We start from the raw sequence: 22241 nt of genomic DNA on the forward strand, positions 1-22241 counted from the left end.
CATTAAACCTTCCCCGTTTGTTCTTAATCTGATTTTTTTCTTCCTCTACTCAGCAACACTTAGCACTTTATGTTATACAGTTTTTTGTTGTTATTTTGTTTTTTTGGTACCAGGGATTGAACTCAGAACCTTGAGCTTTCAAGACAGGCACAATGCCACTGAACTAAATCCCTGGCCCTGTCATATAGTTCTTAAACATAGCTGTTGGATGGAAAGTGCTGATTCTTAGTTTAGATTTCCTTTAGTGACAAGGTTGTTTTTTTTGTTTGTTTTTGTTTTTTGTTGTTGGGTTGTTGTTGTTTTTTTTTTTAACATATAGCCTTGTGCAAATCATTTAACATCTCACAGTATTTTTCCTCAGTGGACTTAGTAATACGTATCTTGCTTACTTTTTTTGTGTTTGAGACCAATTGTACATTCAGGCACTTGAAAAAATAAGGTGTTTATTAAATCTCTTCGTATATCTCACGTTTATATATACTCTTTCAAAACAGACCACAAACCCTTGAAGAAAAGCAAAAGCCTGTCCTAAGTGTTTATACCCTTATACCTCATGCTCCTCTCTAGGACTCTTACCCTTTTTAGGAGGTTGTAAGAAACATATTTTAGATCACACTTACGATATGTTACATTTTTTTAATCTGCCTTTTTGCCTTTCAGCTTTACTCACAGTGTCTGAAGAGGTTCGAAGTCGCTGCAGCCTCAAACATAGAAAGTCCCTTCTTCTTACTGATATTTCAATGGAAAATGTTCCTATGGATATATATCCCATTCATCATGGTGACCCTAGCTATAGGTGAGTTCTTCCATATATAGCTGTTCTTCCATAATTACATACTTATAATCAGTTTTCAATTTTCCATTTTTATGAAGGTAAACAGCAGAGTAATCTAGAAGGTAATATAGAGAGGAATCTAAAGGTAAGCCTAGAAAGAGTATGCAACTCAAAACCCATTCTATAAATGTACAATATTTTATGTGAGTTAGTAGGAAAAAAGTTCTTCTAGTCTAATTGTACTAATGTTATCATTAGTTTGTCTGTTTTAAGCAGAAACCACTTGAATAATGAAACATGACTTTGAAACTGTTGGATTGTATGAAAAGGGCCTAGAAACTAAGAATAAATATAAGCGATAGTACATGCTTAGAAGCATGTACATGCATAGTACATGCTTATAAGCTATACAGATTTATAAAAACATGTACATGTCCACGCATTCATTGTGTTTATTTATAACATGCTAAATTATTAGAAAGATTTCTGTAGTATTGATATAGATGATAATAAAATTACTTCCATTGTTACATGGTTTTGGTAGTATATTTTTAAGTATAACAAAAATTCCATGAAAATTGCATCTTTTAGGGATTTTTCTGTATTTTCTGTTTAAAATATATTAAAGATTTAGATACAGTGGTGCACATTAAAAATTAACCTATTGCTGGGTGTGATGTCACACAACTGTAGTCCCAGCACTGAGAAGGATGAGCCAGGAGGATCACTGCTCATTTGATGCCAACCTGAACTACATAGCAAGACCCTGACTCAAAAAACCAAAAAAAAAAGTCATCTATTTATACAACTTAATATCATTCAGCTTATTAACATCATGAATTTTCATAAAAAACCCTCCACAATTTTCTACTCAGATTTTTAACAGCATATACAAAACTTTCCATATGCTTGGAACTCTGTTAGAGTACACGGTACTCTAATAGTCTTGCTCTTCCATCATTCCCATGAATGTATTTCTTTGAGATATGTCCTTTTTTTATGGAAAAGGAAAAAGTGAGTTTTCCTGTGTTCTTCTGTCAGAGTTGAAATTGAAGTTTTATTTTCTTGGTTTTTAAACCAAAAATTTTATTGCCTTGACTTGATTTTCTCTGATTAAAAAAGTTAGTGCAAAGCCAGGCATGTTGGCACACACTTGTAATTGTGTGGCCACGGTTACTTAGGAGGCTAAAGCAGGAATATCACAAGTTCAAGGCCAGCCCAAACAATTTAGTGAGAACCTGTCCCAAAATGAAGCACTGAAAGGGATAGGGATGTAGCTCGGTGGTAGAGTGTTCCTAGATTCAATTAAGTGCAATAAGTTCAAGAGATCTGTTATACAACATAGTTACTACCTTTAATAAAAATGTACTGGATACTTTTAAATTACTTGGGCTCTATCCCCAGCACAGTTGTGAAAAAAGAAAATTGCTGAAAGTAGAGTTTAAGTGTTCTCACTCTAAATCCGTGGTAATATATGAGAAATGCTTATGTTAGCTTGATGTAACCATCAAACATACACACACACACATAATATGTATGTATATATATTTCAAATCATGTACACCATAAATATATACAATTTTTATTTGTCAGTTTAAAAATAATAAGGGATGAATGTCACTTGGTGGTACAGGGTTTGAATCCTAGCACCAGAAAGAGAAAAATTGTAAGGGCTAAAGGTATAGGGGAAACGGAAAGGGTAGTGGAAAGGAAATAAGAGAAAAGAAAAAATATGAGAAAAGGAAAAAATGGAAACATAGTCTTTGTAAATAGGGGAGGGGGAGAGGTGACAAGAGGGCAGGGGTATGGGGAAAAAATGAGAACCAAGACCTGTCACGTAAAGGTACAAGATCCCAATGATGAATGTAACTGTACTGTATGCCTAAAATGTACCAATAAACTCAAGGAGGAAAAAAAATGAAAGCAGTATTTTTAGAAAAAAAAAAAAAGAGAAAAACTGTGATGGAGGCGATGAGTGAGAGAGAGAAGGAAGAAAGGAAAGGAAAGCAATCAGTTAACAAAATGAATGTGGTGTAATACTTTCTGTTCAGCATTCGGAAGTACCTACTGTGTATAAGATACCATGGTAAGAAAACTGATGCTTCCTGGAAGACATTCAGAGTTTGTACTGTAAAACCTTTAAAGTGCAGTTTTATAATTGATTGATTGCAGTCATTGGGAAATAGAGCAGCTACTTAGAATAAGCAAGCAATGATCTCATTTTTCACCTAACTCTTCTCCACTGTTTAAATTTCTCAGGACACTGAAGGAGAACCAACCGTGGTCCTCTCCCAAAGGTTCTGAGGGGTACCTTACAGCCACCTATCCGACTGTGGGTCAGACCAGTCCCCGAGCCCGGAAATCCATGAGCTTGGACATGGGGCAACCTTCTCAGGCCAACACTAAGAAGTTGCTTGGTTAGTTTATCTTAATTTTGTGGAGTGTTTTTTTTTTTCTTTTTTGTAAAGTTTTGAAGATGATGATTATTCTGAAAAAATTGCATACGTTTACATAATTTTCCACTTTGATTTAGTAAGGTTTTTTATGCTTGTTATTAAAGTTTGATAAATCCATTGAACCATATCATATCAGTTGGTAGAGAGAAGTAAGAACTGGGCCTGTTTATTCCTCACCACCAATTTTTTGACTAAATACTGTAGCTCTTCTTGTTTTGTTCTGCCTTGGGTGGACAACAGGTGATGGGAATAGGAAAGCCATTAGACACCTCTAAGAAAGGAAGAGTGTTGCTGTACTCGAGGCTTTAATGATATAGTACTTCCCGAATTATTTGAAAGCAGAATAAATCAGTATAGTATGAAGCTTTAATACTGTTTTCTGTGTTGTCTTTGAAAAGATAAGGTATTATATTTTTAATTATTATAAGATTTGTTTTTCTTAATTTTTATTAGAAAATGTTTGCAATACATAGTAAATGAAAGACTGCTTCTTGAAGATTAAGATTATTTACATCAACATCTATGAGAATACACCTAAAATGCTGTGTGATCCTCTCCTGTTTCAATAACTGAAAGGGCCCACTGAGTCCATCTCACACTTCAGAGGAAACACAAAATAGCTGTGTATTCCATTAGCTAAAGTTTTAATTGTTAACTGGAATATATTGGTGTCTGTATTTCATTAACCAAAACTGAATGGTTCAGTGGATTTCAGTTACCAAACATATGTATCATAAGGTAGTATTGGAAAAATGTTTGTGTTCATAAGGAAATTAGTGAACAAACAACAAACTGTACCATAGCCTGCCAACAGATGATGAAAGTCATAGAAACCATGAATAAGGTCACATAATTTGGTTACCTTTTGTTTGGGTTCCTTTCTGTTGGTACTTTGCCCAAAGAAATCTTTTAGGAGTTTCCTGGTTACTTTGTGTTTTGTAATTCTGATTTTCATGAGAAGGAAGTTGTAAATAAAAATCCAAGCTCAGAAAAGTGCCCTATTGAATTCATTTAATCCATATTCTTGGTGAAAAAGGTGGTGTCTGCATGGAGGGGCTGATAATTTGGTGGCTAAGACATAGAATCAGCTGATGACAGCAGCATCTGTCAGGTGCCGTTAAAGTGATGTGTTTTGATGGGGGTAACTTAAGAAAAGTTGCAGAAAAGAAATAACATTTCAGCTGGGTCATAAGTTTACCAGGTAGCTAGAGGAAAGGAAAGGCATAACATTCAAGAGAGGAGGAATAAAATGAATAAAGAACTTAGGAAAGAAACTAGCACTGGATCATAGCTTCATGGGGCCTGGTATAGAAAATAAGATTAGAGAAGGATCAGAACTTGAATTTGAAAGGTTTTGTGTGCCATATTAAGAGATTTAACCTTAAAAAAGAGAAATTTAGCCTTACTAGGTAAGCAGCAGAGATAATTAAGTAGAGGAAGAACATTTTTTGGTGGGGGGGGGAGTTTGTCTGGTAGCAATAGGAAGAGATTTTTGTTAAGCAGACCATTATAGGAGCCCAAATAAGAATTATCATATTGACCTGCATTAAGATAAGAGTTTTGGCAACCCACAGAGTGGGGAAAAAATTTATCAGCTATTCAGATAAAGGACTATTACCTATAATATATAAAGAACTCAAAAAAAAATCAGACACCCCCCCAATTTAAAGACCCAGAGCAAAAATGAGTATCTGAAATGAAAAGACTCTTCTCAGATGAGTTAGAAATGGCAAATAAATATATGAAAAAATGTTCAACATCACTGGTCATTTGTGAAATGCAAATTAAAACAACGCTGAGATTCCATCTCACTCCAGAAAGAATGGCCACTATCAAGAAATCAACCAGTAATAAATGCTGGAGGGGCTGTGGGAAAAAAGGAACCCTTTCCCACTGTTGGTGGGAGTGTAGACTGGTGCATCCACTGTGGAAATCATTTGGGAGCGTTCTCAAAGAATTAAAACTAGAGGTTCCATTTGACCCAACTATACCTCTTCTTGCTATCTTCCTGAAAGAATTAAAAGCATCATACCACAGCAATACATGCACACCCATGTTTATAGCAGCCCAGTTTGTAATAGCTAAATCTTAGAAACAGCCAACATGCCCATCAGCTGACGAGTGGATAAAGAACTGTGGTTTTTTAATGTAGTGGAGTACTACCCTGCCATAAGGGATGAGCTGCAGACATTTATAGCTAAACGGGTGGACCTTAAGTGAGATAAATCAGACACCTGTGTTTAAATACTGCATTGTTTCTCTGGTGTGAGAAACCAAACGTGGAATAAGGGCGGAAATGTATAATGGATGTTGGGAAATGGGAAGAAACTGTTCAGATGGGAAAGAGAGCAATGGAGGAGGGAGGAAGAAAGGAAAGAAGGAACAGGAAAAAAGTAGAAGGAAAAAAATAAGCAAAACTTAGAGAGGGGAGAGGGCTTGAGGAGAGGAATGGGATAAAATAAATTTTATTTTTAAAAAAAGATAAGAGCCTTGGAAGAACAGAAAAGAATCAAGTTTGGGATAGATTTCTAATACAGAAAAGACAGGATGACTGGACATATTTCCAAAAGAAATGAAGTCATGTGTTGAAGTGGCATCCATTCTCATATGTATTATAGCACTATCCCCAGTGACCAAGAAATGAAAACAACCTCAGTGTCCATCGGGTGATGAATCGATAAAATAAATGTAGTACATCTATACAATAATCTTCTGCCATAAAAAAGAATCATTATTGAGCCAGTTTTTTTTCCTTGTATTTTTTTCTATCCTTTTAAATTTGGTACCGGGGATTGAACTCAGGACACCCTGTGCTTGTGAGGCAGGCAGTGGAACCATTTTTCTGTCCTTTTATTTTTGATGTATGTGTATTGGAGTTGAAGTTTCTTATAGCTAGCATGTATTGGATCTCTTTTAAAATTAAATTTATTTTTAAAGGATACATAAAAATTATACATATTATTAATAGGGCACCTTAAACGTCATATAATTGACAAGTATGTAAATTTAGGTTGGTTGATAATTATATTTGAGATCCTTCCAGGATATCTGGGAGCCTACATCTAAGAGAGAAATGAAAAGAAATCAGTCTGGAGTTGAGGAGGAGGAGGATGAACAAATGACACATTTAGAATTGATCAGTTCATAGACAGTTAAGCTGTGGATGCAGAAGGAACCTCCTGGGAAGAATGAGCAGAGTCAAATAAAAAGAAAGAGTGAGGAAAGTAGGGAAACTAAATGCAGAGAGTAGTGTCCTGTGCAGTATGGAAAGCATGAACCCAATTTTCAGTCTGATCATTAAGTGGATCCCTGGTCATGTGACTGCAGGATAATTATTTAATGGCTCATGGCTTCCTCTATTTGCAAGAAACGAAGAGGTTAAATTAGATCCTTTTGACCTTATATTAATGACTATTATAAATATTTATTAGTATTAACACTTGAGGCTAATAAAATATATTTGTCAAGTGTTCAATTATCAGATTTTATTATATTGGCTTCAGTTCTAGCTTTTTAAAAAAGAATGTTGGAGGTATGCTAGATTTTTCTTTTTTACAGGTAGAAATTTCAATTCTATCTCAAAATGGTAAAATAAGGCATAGTTCTGACCATGTACTACTTCAGAAAGCCTTGCAAAGTTAGTGAAAGAGTTCCTTAAGGGCTCTAGTCAGACCCAGAATGATACCAGCCTGACATGTGGCCAGATTTTTTTTTTCCTAGAGCTGCTTTAAGAGCAATGAGAAGTCTTTGAATGTTAAGAACAAAAATATGTAAATTTCAAATAATCCATTTTGAGGGGGGAGCTTTTTTTTTTTCAGGACCTTGTACTTGCCAGACAGGCAGCAGAACCACTGAGCTAAATCCCCAACCTTCAAATAATCCAATTTTAATGTTTTTACTTTAAGAGAAAGATATTTAATATTAATGTGACACATGATTGGAGAGCCTCAAAACCGAGTAGTATGAGATAATATCACTTGCTATTTCAAAGCATTTCCCATATATCTGTTCTTTGGTATTTTCAGGCATGCATGTCATCATTTCAAATCTTTAAGAATTAAAATCAAACTTTAATTTTTGGCTACATTTGGAAATTTCTCATACGTTAATGATTAATTCTTGGCGCCAGCAGAATTTCTTAAATTGAAAAGACTGTTCAGATATAGCGGGTCTTTGCTTCTGAACAGCGGATACCCCTGTATTTGTTGTCAGTACTGTACTTCTTGGTTTACCTACAGTGTAGTTGAATGTAATCTTTGTTTCTTTAGAGCCAGTAAGGTGCTCCTGTCCTGAAATAGAAAGCGATCCCTTTGAAAAGATGGAGAATAAAGGAGAGAAACTCTGCTCTGGTGATATGTTTGAGTTTTCTTTGGGTCTTTATGTGAAAGCTTAAGCACTTCATGTCCAAACATTTTCTTTTAGTATATTTTTTCATAAAAACTATGGTTAATGAATTTCTATATTCTGCAATTTTTGTTTTAGGAACAAGGAAAAGTTTTGATCACTTGATATCAGACACAAAGGCTCCTAAAAGGCAAGAAATGGAATCAGGGATCACGACACCCCCCAAAATGAGGAGAGTAGCAGAAACTGATTATGAAATGGGTGAGAAGAAAAAGTTCATAATTGATCTATGTCACTGACAGTAAAGTGGGAGAGTGCCTTAAATCCATATTTACTTTCCAACCTTATATTAAATCTTTAGAATGCTATATAGAAGCATTTGTTCTTAAAAGATAAACTCTGCAGTCCCTAAAATGATATTTATCCTGAAACCTGTGCAAAAAGTAATCAGATGTATGATAACACAGTATTGTAAATAACTAGCCAAAATTTTGTATAGGTGAATAGTAATTCTGTGTATCTATTTTGATATTTTAAGTGTCTACCAAAATGCTGTTTCATTTTAGAACATTGAAGTGCACTAGATGAAACTGTTATCCAGGTTCTGTTAATACAGCTGAACATGTTAATCCATGTCTTACTGCAGAAACTCAGAGGATTTCCTCATCACAGCAGCACCCACATTTACGTAAAGTTTCGGTGTCTGAATCAAATGTTCTTTTGGATGAAGAAGTACTTACTGATCCGAAGATCCAAGCACTGCTTCTTACTGTACTAGTAAGGATTTTGCCTTTTTGACAGTTTTTCCCCACTGAAATTTTTATTCCAGTCTGCTCTTAGAAGCCTTTTTTAAAAATTAATTTTATTGGTGCATTTTAGATAAACCTAAGGTCATATGATATCGATCATAGGGAATTTGTACCTGTACATAATATATCTTGCTTCTTTTTTCTCCAGTCCCTTCTCCTCCCCTTCAACCTTCTTCCCCTTTAAATATTAAAAACACGATAGGAAGATTGTCTTCTGCTTCTCACAAAACAGGTGACAGTTCAGTCACAAAAATGTTCCTTGTTAACTTTTTTGCATCTTTGCAGGCAACGCTGGTAAAATATACCACTGATGAATTTGATCAACGAATTCTTTATGAATATTTAGCAGAGGCCAGCGTTGTGTTCCCCAAAGTATTTCCCGTTGTGTAAGTATCTCCCTCTGTATTTAGCTAACCATTGTACCCAGCTTTGTCATGTACTTTGTAAAGGCTTAGGAAATGTATTACCCTGTAATGTTCACTACTTGTAGAAATAACAAAATGAGATAGTATGGTAGTGAATTTTAGCTTAGAAGTAGTGGCTTAAGTAGGCCATGGCATAGCTCAATGGTAGAATATGTTCTCGTGTTACACAAGGCCCCGTTTGTGAATCCCAGCACCAAAAAAACAAAAACATAATGGGTTTTTTGGTGACTAAATGGTGTTTAAGATATCAGAAAAAAATTTTGTTTTTAATCTTGTTGATTTAAGTGGTTCACCGTGGTGCACCACTTCATTTTTTCATCTTGGAGCAAACTGATGCCTGTTTTGGTTTTCTTTTTAGTAGAGCATTTGTATTTATCCACAGCTGAGTGAAGTTAAGACTAATCTCCTATTTGAGAAGTACATTTTATCTGTTAACACCTTAGCATCAAAGAAGTGTTCAAATTTAAGTAGCCCAAAAAACTTGGGATATTCTGTTCCAGTTGAGAACTTCTGTACAGCATAATTTTATTTTAAATTTTTCAAATTTTATATAGTTGGGTATTAGTTCTCTTTGTTAATGAGGATAGCCAGGTCAGATATAATTAATTTCTTCTAAGTTTTCATTGGATGGTTATTCTATCCCTTCTAATCTAATTTTGATTTCCTTCATAAAATTTAATCTGACTTAGTGGTTTTGTTTTTTTGTTGTTGGTTTTGGTTTTGGGTGTTTGTTTGTTTGTTTGTTTGTTTTTGGTTTTTTTGGTACCAAGGATGGAACTAGGGACCTTGCACTTGCGAAGCAGGTGGAGGAACCACTAAACTTAAGTCCCCAGCCCTGACTTCACATTTTTAAGCACTGATTACTATTAAATTTAGTCTTAATTCCCTGAGTACGTATCAGCAGATAGCAGAAAGCCAATCTTGTCTTGCAAAAAGCATTCAGAATGTACAGTTAGGTAGACACAGTGATATACCACTAGTTGTTTACGTTTTCCATTTTTTCCTTGGTGACTAAAAGCAAAACAAAAGATGAACCTAAAAGCAAACACAAAATTTGAAAAATACAGAAAAGCAACAGAAAGTTAAAAGTACTCATATCTCTTTAATTTTGCCACATTGTTCTGAATAATATGTTTTTCAGTAAACTTTTTCATTATCCTCTAAATTATTTCTCTGTTGACTTTTATTTTTTAGGCACAATTTGTTGGACTCTAAGATCAACACCTTATTGTCATTATGTCAAGATCCAAATTTGTTAAATCCAATCCATGGGATCGTGCAGAGTGTGGTGTACCATGAAGAATCCCCACCACAGTACCAAACATCTTACCTGCAAAGTAAATAAATGTACCAGGAGAAGGATGACTGATGAACTTGCTAACATGTGCACTGTTGTAGAATGCACTAACTGCATAATTCTTCATAAGGGATAGGCGTGTTCATACTTCTCCATATGCAGTTTTCTGACTCCCATAATTATATATTCAATATGATAACTGCTTGACAACTTTATTAAAATACAGTTTAATACTGAATCTATTTTCAGTAAGTTTTAGTCTGCTTTGACACTCATTCTAAAATGTTTTCAGTGTGTGCAACTACAGGCTTTATAAATCAACTATACAGCTTAATTTCTATACCATTGAAAGATACCGTGTCTCAACCGGGAATGGCGGCGCACGCCTGTTATCCCAGCACATGGGAGGCTGAGGCAGGAGGATCGCTGTGAGTTAGAGAAAAGCCTGGGCTACATAGTGAGCTCCAGGTCAGTCTCAGCTACATAGTGAGACCCTGTCTCAAAAAACAAAAAAAAAGATACCATGTCTCTTATAAGAATAACATTTGATTTGTTGCAGGTTTTGGTTTTAATGGCTTATGGCGGTTTGCAGGACCCTTCTCAAAGGTATAAAAAACATATTTTTCTCTTTTGACAAAACAAAAGTTTTTAATCCATGTTAATGTGCTTGCTTTAAGAATGCACAGTAAACTGAAAATCAGAGTAACAACTCACAATAAACACGTTTTCAGCACAAGATTTCTTCTAAGAGGCAGCATCTTTAATATCTTTATATATTAGTTTTTCAAGAGCAAATAAATTTATGCTGACTTCACAGAAGGGTGTGGTAACCTCTGTAAAACTTCTTCCCACAGACCCCTGTGTATCTGATAATTTTAGTGTACACATTCAAGTATCTTATGACTGATAAAAAGTATTACCTGTGGTTGCAATCTTCCTTGTGAAAATGTTTACATCCAACACTTTTTAATTAGATTCATTACTCATTTTTTCCTTTGACATTAGTTGATATAGTGCTACATAAATACATAATTACTTTCTCTGTATGTGCTCTCTCCAAACTCATTGAAGTTCCTTGAAGGCAGGACTTCTGTATCTTCCCCCTATCATTCCCCGTGCAGTGTTCTAGTTACAAGGGTATTAAATCTCAGTATGCACAAGTTGTCACTAAAAAATAGTAGGCCTAAAGTCACAGAAGTAAGTGTATCATGCAGCAATTTTTGTACTTAGATTGCCATAACCCTCTGAGCCCTTCATGGTGTCTAGTTGGTGGAATTTAAATAGCAGCTGGAATGATGATGTTCTGCTCATTTTTTCTGGTTTGGAAAGTTGGCTAGATATCGTTCCTGATGATTGTATTGTCTCAGTATTTAGTCTGTCTGCACATGGCTTTCAGAAATTGCAGGTTGATCTGGAAGCGTTAAGGGAAGCTGAGTAAAATTCCCAGGTGTAAATCCTATGGTAGTCAATAAATATTACCCCACTCCCTTTTTAAAATGATCTATAATATAATATAAACAAGGAAAGAAAAGCCCAAAACAAAAATTGAATTAATCTTTTTTTGGCTTCAGAGGGGATTAAAAAAGAGTGGAGCTGAAATAATTTCCTATTTTCCATTACAGCAAACACAAATCCCAGACTATGCTGAGCTTATTGTTAAGTTTCTTGATGCCTTGATTGACACGTACTTGCCTGGAATTGATGAAGAAACCAGTGAGGAGTCCCTCCTGACACCCACATCTCCTTACCCTCCTGCACTGCAGAGCCAGCTTAGTATCACTGCCAACCTTAACCTCTCTAATTCCATGACCTCACTTGCAACTTCCCAGCATTCCCCAGGTTAGTAAATGTGATCTTTATATAACTTTGAGCAATAATATTAAGATACCAACATTAGGAATTCCCTTGTGGTTAGATTATAGCAGATTTTGTTGCTTTTCCTCTTGAGGCTCATCTTACATTTCTTTACTTTGTAACTAAGTTGAATGTTGTTACTCTGCAAAGTATTCTACTTTCCAACAAGTTGTGTGAAATGTCTATAGATTTCACAAACATAGGTTTCCAAGGTTGGTAAGTTTTTAGAGTTGGGCAAGAAGAGCAGCCTAAGCTGCATTACCCTGTAAGAGAACAGAACTATAATTCCTTTACTAGACATACAAACAGTGTCCTAAAGGCTTTTGTCTTTCTGATACATTCATACTGTATCAAAAAACATACAAAGTCTAATAGTACCCCTCTTGCTCGCTACCAGGAACAACCCAGCCATCGAGCCCATCCATAGACCAGACTGAAGATCTAGGATTAAGTAGTATTTACTAGACAAAAAAAGTCTTCCCCAAAAAATAACATCCTTAAAGCCCCTAAACAGTAATCCTTATTGTAGCGTCCCTATTAGGTCCCAATGAGAAGAGTTTACCAGTCCAGCCTGCAACGTAGAGGTTGATACACTGGGAAATAACTGCGAATAGATGGAGTGGGACTGAGATAGGTGAGACAGCAGAAGCAGCAGCCTGCAGCACTCTGGGCTTACTGTTGTTGGAGTGAATAATTTCGTACAACTCTGACTGATGCCAGAAGTATTAGCAACCAGTGCTGTCGTGTGTGTTGAGGTGACAGTGGGCAAGGAAGGAAAGCGTCTGCTATGGTTATGTTTTCTGTTTAGAAGAGATCTCCTTCTAAAAAGGTTAAAATTAAAGAAGGATTTATTGCTTAAAGTTTGTTCCACTGTCTGAAAAGTTCACTCATGAAATACCCAATTCTATAGGAAAAAGTTCTTTTTAAGTAGTTCATGTAGTTCTTAGTATGGATTGTTGTTGTTGTTGTTGCTGTTGTTGTTTTTTTGAGACAGGGTCTCACTATGTAGCCCAGGCTGGTCTCGAACTCACAGCCATCCTCCTGCCTCAGCCTCCCAACTGCTGGGATTACAGGTGTGCCCCACCACACCCAGCTAGTATGGATTTTTTTAAAGAATCAAATGATAAAATTATTCTGTGATTTTCAGGATCCATAAGTAGAATCTCCAATTTATAATCCCAGTATTGCATGAACATTTCCATTTATGTGGTAATTTTGAAGGTTCTGAAGAATACCCATTTCATATTATGTTTAAAAGTTATATTCAACCATTAAGCTTGCTTTCAGCATTTATTCATCAGTTACCTTACACGTCATCCTTTTTCACCCCAGAAAATAAAAGAAGTCTGGGCAGCTTTTTTTTATCATATAACCGTTTTCATTTACCCATCACTTACTCCTAGGACAGTGTTTCTTCAAGTATCGTCAGTATCATTGAGGAGAAATCCAGATGAGGGCCGGGGATTTAGCTCAGTGGTTCTGCCACCTGCCTCACAAGCACAAGGTCCCCAGTTTGACCCCCAGTACCAAAATAGAAAAAAGAATTCCAGATGGTACTTAGCCAGGCATGGTGAGGCCTGCCTATAATCCCATACTCACGGCAGCTGAGACAGGAGGATCACAGGTCTGAGAACAGCCTAGGCAACTTACTGAGACTGTCTCAAAATAAAAAATACAAAAATGCTGGGACAGAGCTCAATGTAAAGGCCCTGGGTTCAATTCCCAGTTCCACAAAAGGGGGAGAGGGAGAGAGGAAGAGGAAAAAGAAATGCCGAAGGCAGATGCTGGAGCTTATCCCAGACCTCCAACACATGGCTCTCTACGGCTGAAGCCCAGGCAGCAATGAGTGTTCTTAGCACTGCTGTAGGGTCTGCTGGTGTTCCTGCCCCATTTTCAGCATTTCAGCTCTTCAGGCCAGGGAAGAACTTAAAATTTACTTTCTTCCAGATACTGTAGCCATTGAATTCTTCTTTACCTGTGCACCCCCCTCTCCGCAAACTCTTAGCCTTTTGAACCAGGGTACCATACAGGTAATTTAGCTCTGCACTGAACAATATTATGTTCCATGGGAACACTGAGTTTTAGAAACACTAATTGCTTTATCACACAGTTCTTGCATACAAGTAAGGCAAATGTTCTTTATATCATACTCATTGCCTTCCCTATGTTTCTCTCATGTTCTTTCCCTTCTCTTCCCTCTGTCCTTCATTTATTCCATTTATTTCTATCTCATTACTTCTGTCTGCCTTATCCTCAGTCTACCAGTCCTTTTCTTCCTTAGCACTCCCTATTTTCTGAGTTGTTAATTATAATTTTCAACTGCTAAAGTTTATCATAATTAGAAAAATAGCTCAGTAGTAGATAGAGCACTTGCCTAGCATGCATTCAATCTCCAGCACCACACACACACACACACACACACACACAAATATTAGTGGACTCCGTTTTGTCCTCTCGTTTTTAAAGTTTAGTTCACTTTGACCAAATTTTAGCCTTGGCCTCTTAGGCTGCTAAAATGATGTTAAATGTGTCAAAAAGATCATTTGTTTTATGGTGGTAGTTGTTTTATAGTTTCTTCTTTTTTTGGAGACAGGGCCTCGCTATGTCATTCAGACTGACCTTGAATTCAATATGTAGCTGAGGCTGGCCTGGAACTTGCAGCAGTCTTCCTGTCTTGACTTCCTGAGTGCTGGAATTATAGGCATGTGCCACCATACCTGGCTGGTAGTTGTTTTATGATACAAGGGATTGCACCCAGGGCCTTTACACTGAGCTCCTCCTTAGCTCTTTTTAAAATGGTCTCACTACATCACTAAATTGCCCAATCGGGGCTCTAACCAGCGATCCTTTTTCCTCAGCTTCACAGTGCTGGCATTACAGGCATGTGCCAGTATCCCAGCTAAGGATCCTGATTTCTTTGTACCAGTTACTATAGTTTTGTCATTTTTTCCTATGAAATACCTCATAATGGTTAAGTGTTGACACTTTGAGGCTATGTGTAGTGTTGCACCCTGTAATCCTAGCAGTAGAGAGACTGAGGCAGGAGGATCACCACAAGTTTGAGTCTAACCTGAGCTACATAGTGAGTTCAGGATTATGCCAGCCTGGGCTAAGACTCTGTCTCAAGAAACCAAATACAAAAGTTGAAACTTTGGAATCAGATAACATCACTTCGTATCTTGAGCTCTGTATAATCTTCTATCTTTATCTCCTTATTTATGGACTGAGTTTGCTGATATCAAAAGACTAAAAGAAGCAGTGAACCTTATCCAGATTCCAAATTCATTCAACTTTGCTACTTGGCTGTGTAGAAACAAAAATACTTCCTTATCTCTACTCCCAGCAGTCAAGTCCTCAGCAGTAGTAAAGACCTCTGTCATTTCCTGAAATGGAGCTATGTTCCTCTCCTAACCCCCATCTCTGCCTCACTTAAATTAAGATTGTGGTGGTATTTCAGTCACCAGCTTTGAGGATATAGTGGTCTTTTTCATTTCTCTCTGAAAATGTATAAGTGCATCTTTAAAAACTCCTGTAAGTGTCAGGCTGGGGATTTAGCTCAGTGGTCCACTGCCTACCTTGGAAGCACAGGGTCCCGAGTTCAATCCCTGGTACAAAAAACAACAACAACAAAAAACTCCTAAGTGTCTTCTGAATCCCTCTCTAATAGAATTTGAACTTTCCATTAGTGGAACTCTACCCAGAATTCAGAGCATGTAAAATTGCATTTACTGAAACCCTCTAGCCAAATGGCAAGAGCTTTCTTTGCCTCTTCAGGTTTTCTTAAATGCCAATAAGAACATCCTGAAGAGAATATATGATATGTACCTATAATACATAAGAATATTTCTCATTTGATATCATGATCCTTAGCCCAGTGTACCTAAGCTAGACATAAACTGAAGAACCAGTATTAGAACTAGAAAATAAAACCTATCTTACCTGATTGGGGGAAAAAAAAAAAGCTATTTGTGGGACTGTTTCTTGGTTAAGCCCAAGCCATGAGTGGTTTTCCCAGCTGATGATCAGAGGCCTTTTTAGAAGGCCTTCACTGAGTGCTTCATAACCATTTCAAGGCAGTCTGCCTTCATCCTCTGTAGATATTAAAGAGCATGTGTCTTAGAATGATCCAGATAGGACTGTATGGATTTTACACATATTAAAAAGAAGTTAAATAGATCCATTTAGTTTCAAAGGACCTAAAGTCTATCTATATTTATCGGGTTCTGCTAACACTTTTTACAACTTAATTCAGTAAGCATTTGAACACCTGTTAAACAGGTGTGCCTTAACCACTCTAGGCCATTTAAAGATGAGAAAGGCTGTGGTCACCAGGGACTTGACAGTTTTTACCCATGGATCTCAGTATTTAAGTTAAGGTTTTGGTGTTTTGGTTTAGTTTGGTTTAGTTTTAGTCTTTGTGACCCATGTTGTTTAACAAATTTTAAATATATATAAGTTCTTCTGATTTTAAGTACAAGATAAATAATGCAGTGCTCCGTAGTAAATAACTAAAATTCCAGATATTTGTCCTATAGATATTCATTGTTTGCTCTATGCAGGGGGTGGGTAGGCAGGGTACCTGCCTCCAGGAGCTCACAGTTGTAAAGATAGTAAACTGTGCACAGAAACTATTTTGACCTCTTAGCTATGGTACTTGTCATATTGTGCCTTGTATTGTAAATTCTGATAGTTCAAGGGGACTATTTTGGAAGAGTCAGGTTGTAATTATGGCAAAAATATTATAACACTTTTTTAACCTCAAAAAATGTAAGAAGTATTTTTTTAACAAAAACAAAAAGCTTATGACCTTTTTTTTCCAGTGTTTTATACTAAGAAAAAGTTCTTAACTTTTCTTTTATCATTTCATTTTACTGCAAGTATTAGAGCACAAATTTTTTTTTTTTTTTTATTTCAGAGCAAAGACATACTAGTTGCTCTTCAGATTTATTTCTTCCACTTTGTTTTTTGGGCTTCATCCATACCTGGCAGCCATTCCTTTACTTCACTCTGTAATGTAAACATCCCTCTAGGAAGGAGGGATGGATCAGCTAGCTTTCATAAACATCATCCTAAGCCATTATTGCTGGTAGCTGTGTGCATGGAGGGACATTTTGTCAAAATCATTTCCCTAAACTTAGCTGAGTCAGCGATACTCCTAATACGTTTGCTGCATTTAAAATAACTCCCTCTTTTTAGTTTTTTTTTTTTTGTTGTTGTTGTTCTTTGAGTCAGGGTCTCACTATGTAGTTGAAACTGACCTAGAACTCACTATATAGACCAGGCTGATCTCGAACTCATAGCGATCCTCCTGCCTCAGCCTCCTGAGTGCTGGGATTACAGGCATGTGCCACCATGCCCCTCTAAAATAACTCCCTCTTAAACTTACAGGCCTCTATTTTGAGACCACTTAAAATCACTGAAACTACATGTTTTAAAGAACTGCTTAAGGTATCACCAGATTTTTACTTGGTATTTTTTGTTTTCCTTTTCTTTCTTTGTTATCCTGATTTTAGGGAGAAAAATAATTTTAAATTGATCAATTACTTGTGTGTGACTTTTGCTAATTTTTAATCTCATTTTTAAATTTAGTTCTTGATTTAAACTAACATTCTCAATTCTAGTAAAGATGGTAAGACACATCATCTGTAAAACTGTAAGTTATATTTATTCACAAAAACTGGAGAACATAGTAATTATCCAATATCTAATCATATCTGACTTTTTAAAAATGTTATGGACATCACTCACTTTGTGTTTTCTTCCATTACGTGTTTGAAGCTCCTCTGCCTTGCTCTAAATCAGCAGTTCTCACGCAGCTACTCCCTCATCAAGGTACTCCTCACCTTCACCATTCCTTGCATGAAGTCCTGCTTACCCCGCACTCATCCTAGGCATATGGCGCAAGGCTTCCCAGAGCCCTGGAAGCTCTGTTTGGCTTAAGCACCGGAGGAACTTGCAGAGCCGCTGTGTTACAAGGTCTGGGGGTTACAGGAAAGGCTAGGCTGGTGCCTCCTATCTCGGTTAAGGGGCTACTTATACCTGTCCTGAGCCCTGAAGCCACAGTCCCTGGACTAAAACAACAGGGTACAAGGAACTCAAAGGAAAGTTCATAGAGAAAGAGTAGGACATGTGGTTTGAGCAAGTTCTTGTGTAGCTTAGAAAATGATTTAAAAAACGAACAAGCCAACCTTGGGCCTTAAAGCTGGCTCTCTAGTCTATCATTTGTATTTAAGAAAAGGAACATGTTCGTGCGTTAGCCCTAAAGACTAAAAAACGAAAAATGTGACACATTTATGATTACTTTATAAAAGATATCATTTCTTTCTTCTTCCGTAATTATTATACAGAAAGACTAAACCTAAACAGAAAAAAAAGTGTTACTAACAGGTAAAAGCCCGTTTTTTAAAAAATGGCTTTTAATTCCCACATCCTCTTTGCCCAGGGCCCACTAACCTACATCACAAGTCCCCCCTTTTTTTTGATGGGAGAGGAGCAACAGGGCCTAAGTGGCCCAGGCTGGCCTCAAATTTGAATCCTCCTGCCTCAGCCTTCTGAGTAGCTGGGATTATAGCTGTGTACCACCATGCCTGGCTCTTTTGAGATTCTTATAAATTATAATTTTGTATATTTAAATCGAACTACAAATTTTTCTAAATATATATTTACCATATCTCCATGAATATATTTATTACAGCATAAGAACAAGCTATAGTTACTAAGCACCTTCTAGGATTTATTTTGTTCTTTTTTACACTAGCTTCAGTCATTTTACAAATTGTAGCATAAAATTTAAGTCCTATGTATTTGTTCTAATATACTTTTAAGTATATCACTTAGTCTTTTATTTCAGGTATTAGGAGAAGGAACATCTTAATTTATATTGTCATTACTTTACCTTTATGCAAAAATTGGTCACACATTTTATCTGATGGGTTTTTTGTGGGGGGGTGTTTTTGTTTTTTGAGTTAAGCTCTCACTATGCAGTGCAGACTGGCCTCAAACTCAATAAGTAGCCCAATAAGGCAGGCTGGCCTTGAACACACTGTAATACTCCTGCCTCAGCCTCTTGAGTGCTGGGACTATTTCCAAATTCAGAACTAGAGCCAAGAGCACTGAAGGTACAGGGTAGAGGCAGAGCAGGAGCTTACAGTGCATATTACCCAGCGCTCAAAAAGAAAGAAGAAAGGACATCTAGAGCCAAATAAAGTTATGATTCAACCAAGACTCAAATGTTGGTCAGCATGTTTTCTGGTTTATGGACAGAGTAAGAGATTCCTGGTTGGGCACAGTGGTGCATGTCTGTAATCCCAGCAACTCAGGAGGCTAACAGAAGATTTTAAGTTTGTTTCAGGCCAGCCTCGGCAACTTAGTGAGACCCTGTCTCAAAATGAAAAGGGCTCGGTTTGTACCTCAGTAGTAGAGCACTTCCTTAGTATGCACAAGGCCCTGCGTTAATCCCCAGTACCCCAAAAAAAAGTTTTGATTTGCCATATTGTGTGTAACTAAGCAGTGCACAGTTGGGTGACTTACCAGTGCCCCTGTACAGGTAGTGGGAGATTTGGATAATTATTAGTCTTTTAATTTTTCTAGTTTAGCTTCTTACAAATTACCCGACCCATTTTTTCCCTCAGTTTCTAGGGCGTGCTGTCTGTTTCTCAGGCCAGAGCTATATTGCTAGCTGCTAAAATGAGCATACCCTGATACCTGCCTTCAAGGAACTCATGTCTAGCAGGGGAGATGGAGAACTATAAAGTAATTTAGTAGCTCTTTTTCCTACTTAACTTGATTCACAACATTGGCCAGTAACACTTTTTATTTATTTCGTCTGAAGTCACCACAATTCATTGAGGCATAGTGCTGTTAATACACAACTGTGCCTCCACGTATGTAACTAGTTGCATGACCACAGCCTGTTTGTGGGGGATTTCAGTAAATCGGGACACAGAAATTTTAGCTTTATTTCCTTCAGGTCAGTGGTGGCGAACCTATGGCATACCTGCCACAGCGAGCTGTTTGTATCATTGAAAGCCGTGAAAGGTTCGCCATCACTGCTTTAGGTTATAGCTTCTGGGTTTCTGTCACCTTGTGGATTTTTGCTCTTGGACCTGGAAGGTAGAAAGGGAAAGCTTTAGTGCTTTAGAGGTATGAGAGAGAAAAGAGTACACAACTTCAGGTGGATCCTGATGAAAAGAAATGCGACACCAAGACTTTCTCATTTAAAATGATACCTTGTGCCTGTGCAAAATAGACTCTGTCTCCATAAGAGAATCTGGCTGATAATCTGAGAACTTTCCTGATAGGGTGCTGAGACAAGTCCCTCAACCAACTCCTAGAGACATTTCTAGATTTAATTTCAGAGTGTAAAAAAGAATGCTGCCAAAATTCTCAGAAGGGAAAATTATGTTTTGAAATTTAAATGTCAGGCCCAGATACTGTGATCATTCTGTATCATTCAAACTTTGCTTTTCCAGGGTGCTATATTTGGTGTAAATAGAATACATTTTAATTGCTTTTTTAAAAAATAACTCTCCAAGATTTCTGTGTGTTTCTCCTTTGATCCTGACAGTAAAACATTTTTGCTGTAAAGTTGAACTTAAGAATTCCAGTCACACCACAGTTACTGATAGATTATTTACAGGTTTGAGTCACAAAGTAGGAAGAAAACACACAACCACAAGTATTGAAATGAAACACAAATTGAATTTAAGAGTAGAATGTCAGCCTCTCACATACCACTAAAACTTTGGGTCATGAGTGACAGAACTGACAGATCAGCCATACTTTAATGTTTTTAATTGCAGGCTTATTAGAAAAAAATTAAAATTCTGAAAAATAGAAGAAAAAATCATTCATAGTCCTACTACTTTAAAATAATCACTGTTCATTAATATCATTTGTGTCTCCTTCCAGTTTCTTTTTTTTTGTTTTTTTTGAGACAGGGTCTCACTATGTAGTTGAGACTGACCTGGAACTCACTATGTAGCCCAGGTTGGTCTTGAACTCACAGTGATCCTCCTGCCTCAGCCTCCCGAGTGCTGGGATTACAGGCGTGCACCACCATGCCCGGCTCCTTGCAGTTTCTTTACATGGTTGAGATCGTAGTACATAGGCGAGTTTAATAGAAGACAAGGCTTTGGGATTTATATTTTGTGTTCTGATGGAAATTTGTGTAATAAAATAGAAACTATAATATTCTTAGTATTTCTTTGAAGAAACCTTCACCCTAGTGACACTATCTATAGAACTGTAGTTAATATAATTTGCTATTAATAATACAGAGCCAGCCCTTGTCTCCAAACAGCATTGCCACTCTGCAGTGTCAGGAGTCTTCCTGTCACAGTGAGCCATTAGTAGAGCAGTAACAAACCTGGACCCAAAGCAGACACTTAGTGAGGGCCACAAGGTTGCAGGTGCTGGTGGAACACCACAGGGTCTTCCTGGTGGGCATCTCATAAGTTGTTCCTGGGGGTTTTAAACCCATGTCTTGGTTAAGGTCCTACTTTTTCCTTCTTTGTTCCTTATTAGGAAATAGGACTCATGAAGTAGATTCTTTTAAGCACACAACCCCAGATAAGGAAATACTGGGCTTGACCGTGAAGGGCACATGCAAATGTAAAATGACAGATCAAATACATTGATGAGTTCATGATAATTTCAGATGCAGAAAACCCAAGTGGCTGATGAATATAACTGTATTGTATACCTAAAATGTACCAATTAAGAAAAAAAATCAAATAAATATACTACAAAAAAAACCCAAATGGTAAAAAATTATTTTTTACTAAAAATATAATACCACCTCTCTAACCTGGAGATACAGGTCAGTTGCTTTTGAGGTCTGAATTATGGAGATCTACCTATCACATTTTAAAATGGAAGCATTCAGCTCAACCCATAGTGGAAAAAATCAGCTAGATTGCATAGGAAAGTACAAGTAAATAATAAATTATTCCATTCTAAGTGTTTCACTCTAGAGAAAATAACATATATACAAGTTGTGATCATATAGGCAAAAGTTAATAGCTATAAAAGTAAGGAAGTAGCTGGGTGTGGTGGTGCACACCTGTAATCCTAGCACACGGGAGGCTGAGGCAGGAGGATCTCCAAGAGTTTGAGGCCAGCCTGGGTTACATAGTGAGTTCAAGGCCAGCCTGAACTACATAGGGAGAGCCCCTTCTCAAAAAGCCAGAAAAGGGCCAGGGATTAAGCTCAGTGGTGCCACCACCTGCCTTGAAAGTGCAAGATCCTGAGTTCGATCCCTGGTACTGCAAAAAAAAAAAA

At 36.9% G+C, this 22241-nt stretch overlaps 1 protein-coding gene across 1 annotated transcript in view; it reads left to right on the forward strand.

The window, feature by feature from the left end:
- Nf1 (neurofibromin 1) overlaps positions 1–22241 on the forward strand; it is a 264437-nt gene that overhangs the window by 235445 nt on the left and 6751 nt on the right. Inside the window, exons 53-60 of the mRNA XM_033762739.1 lie at positions 661–796; positions 3035–3192; positions 7714–7836; positions 8222–8352; positions 8670–8770; positions 10004–10146; positions 10666–10712; positions 11729–11945. Of these exons, the coding sequence (XP_033618630.1) occupies positions 661–796; positions 3035–3192; positions 7714–7836; positions 8222–8352; positions 8670–8770; positions 10004–10146; positions 10666–10712; positions 11729–11945 (1056 nt within the window). The remainder of the gene's footprint in view (positions 1–660; positions 797–3034; positions 3193–7713; positions 7837–8221; positions 8353–8669; positions 8771–10003; positions 10147–10665; positions 10713–11728; positions 11946–22241) is intronic.

Source organism: Fukomys damarensis, unplaced genomic scaffold (genome assembly GCF_012274545.1).
Source record: "Fukomys damarensis isolate Sample0158 unplaced genomic scaffold, DMR_v1.0_HiC HiC_scaffold_13, whole genome shotgun sequence".
Taxonomy (NCBI): Eukaryota; Metazoa; Chordata; class Mammalia; order Rodentia; family Bathyergidae; genus Fukomys; species Fukomys damarensis.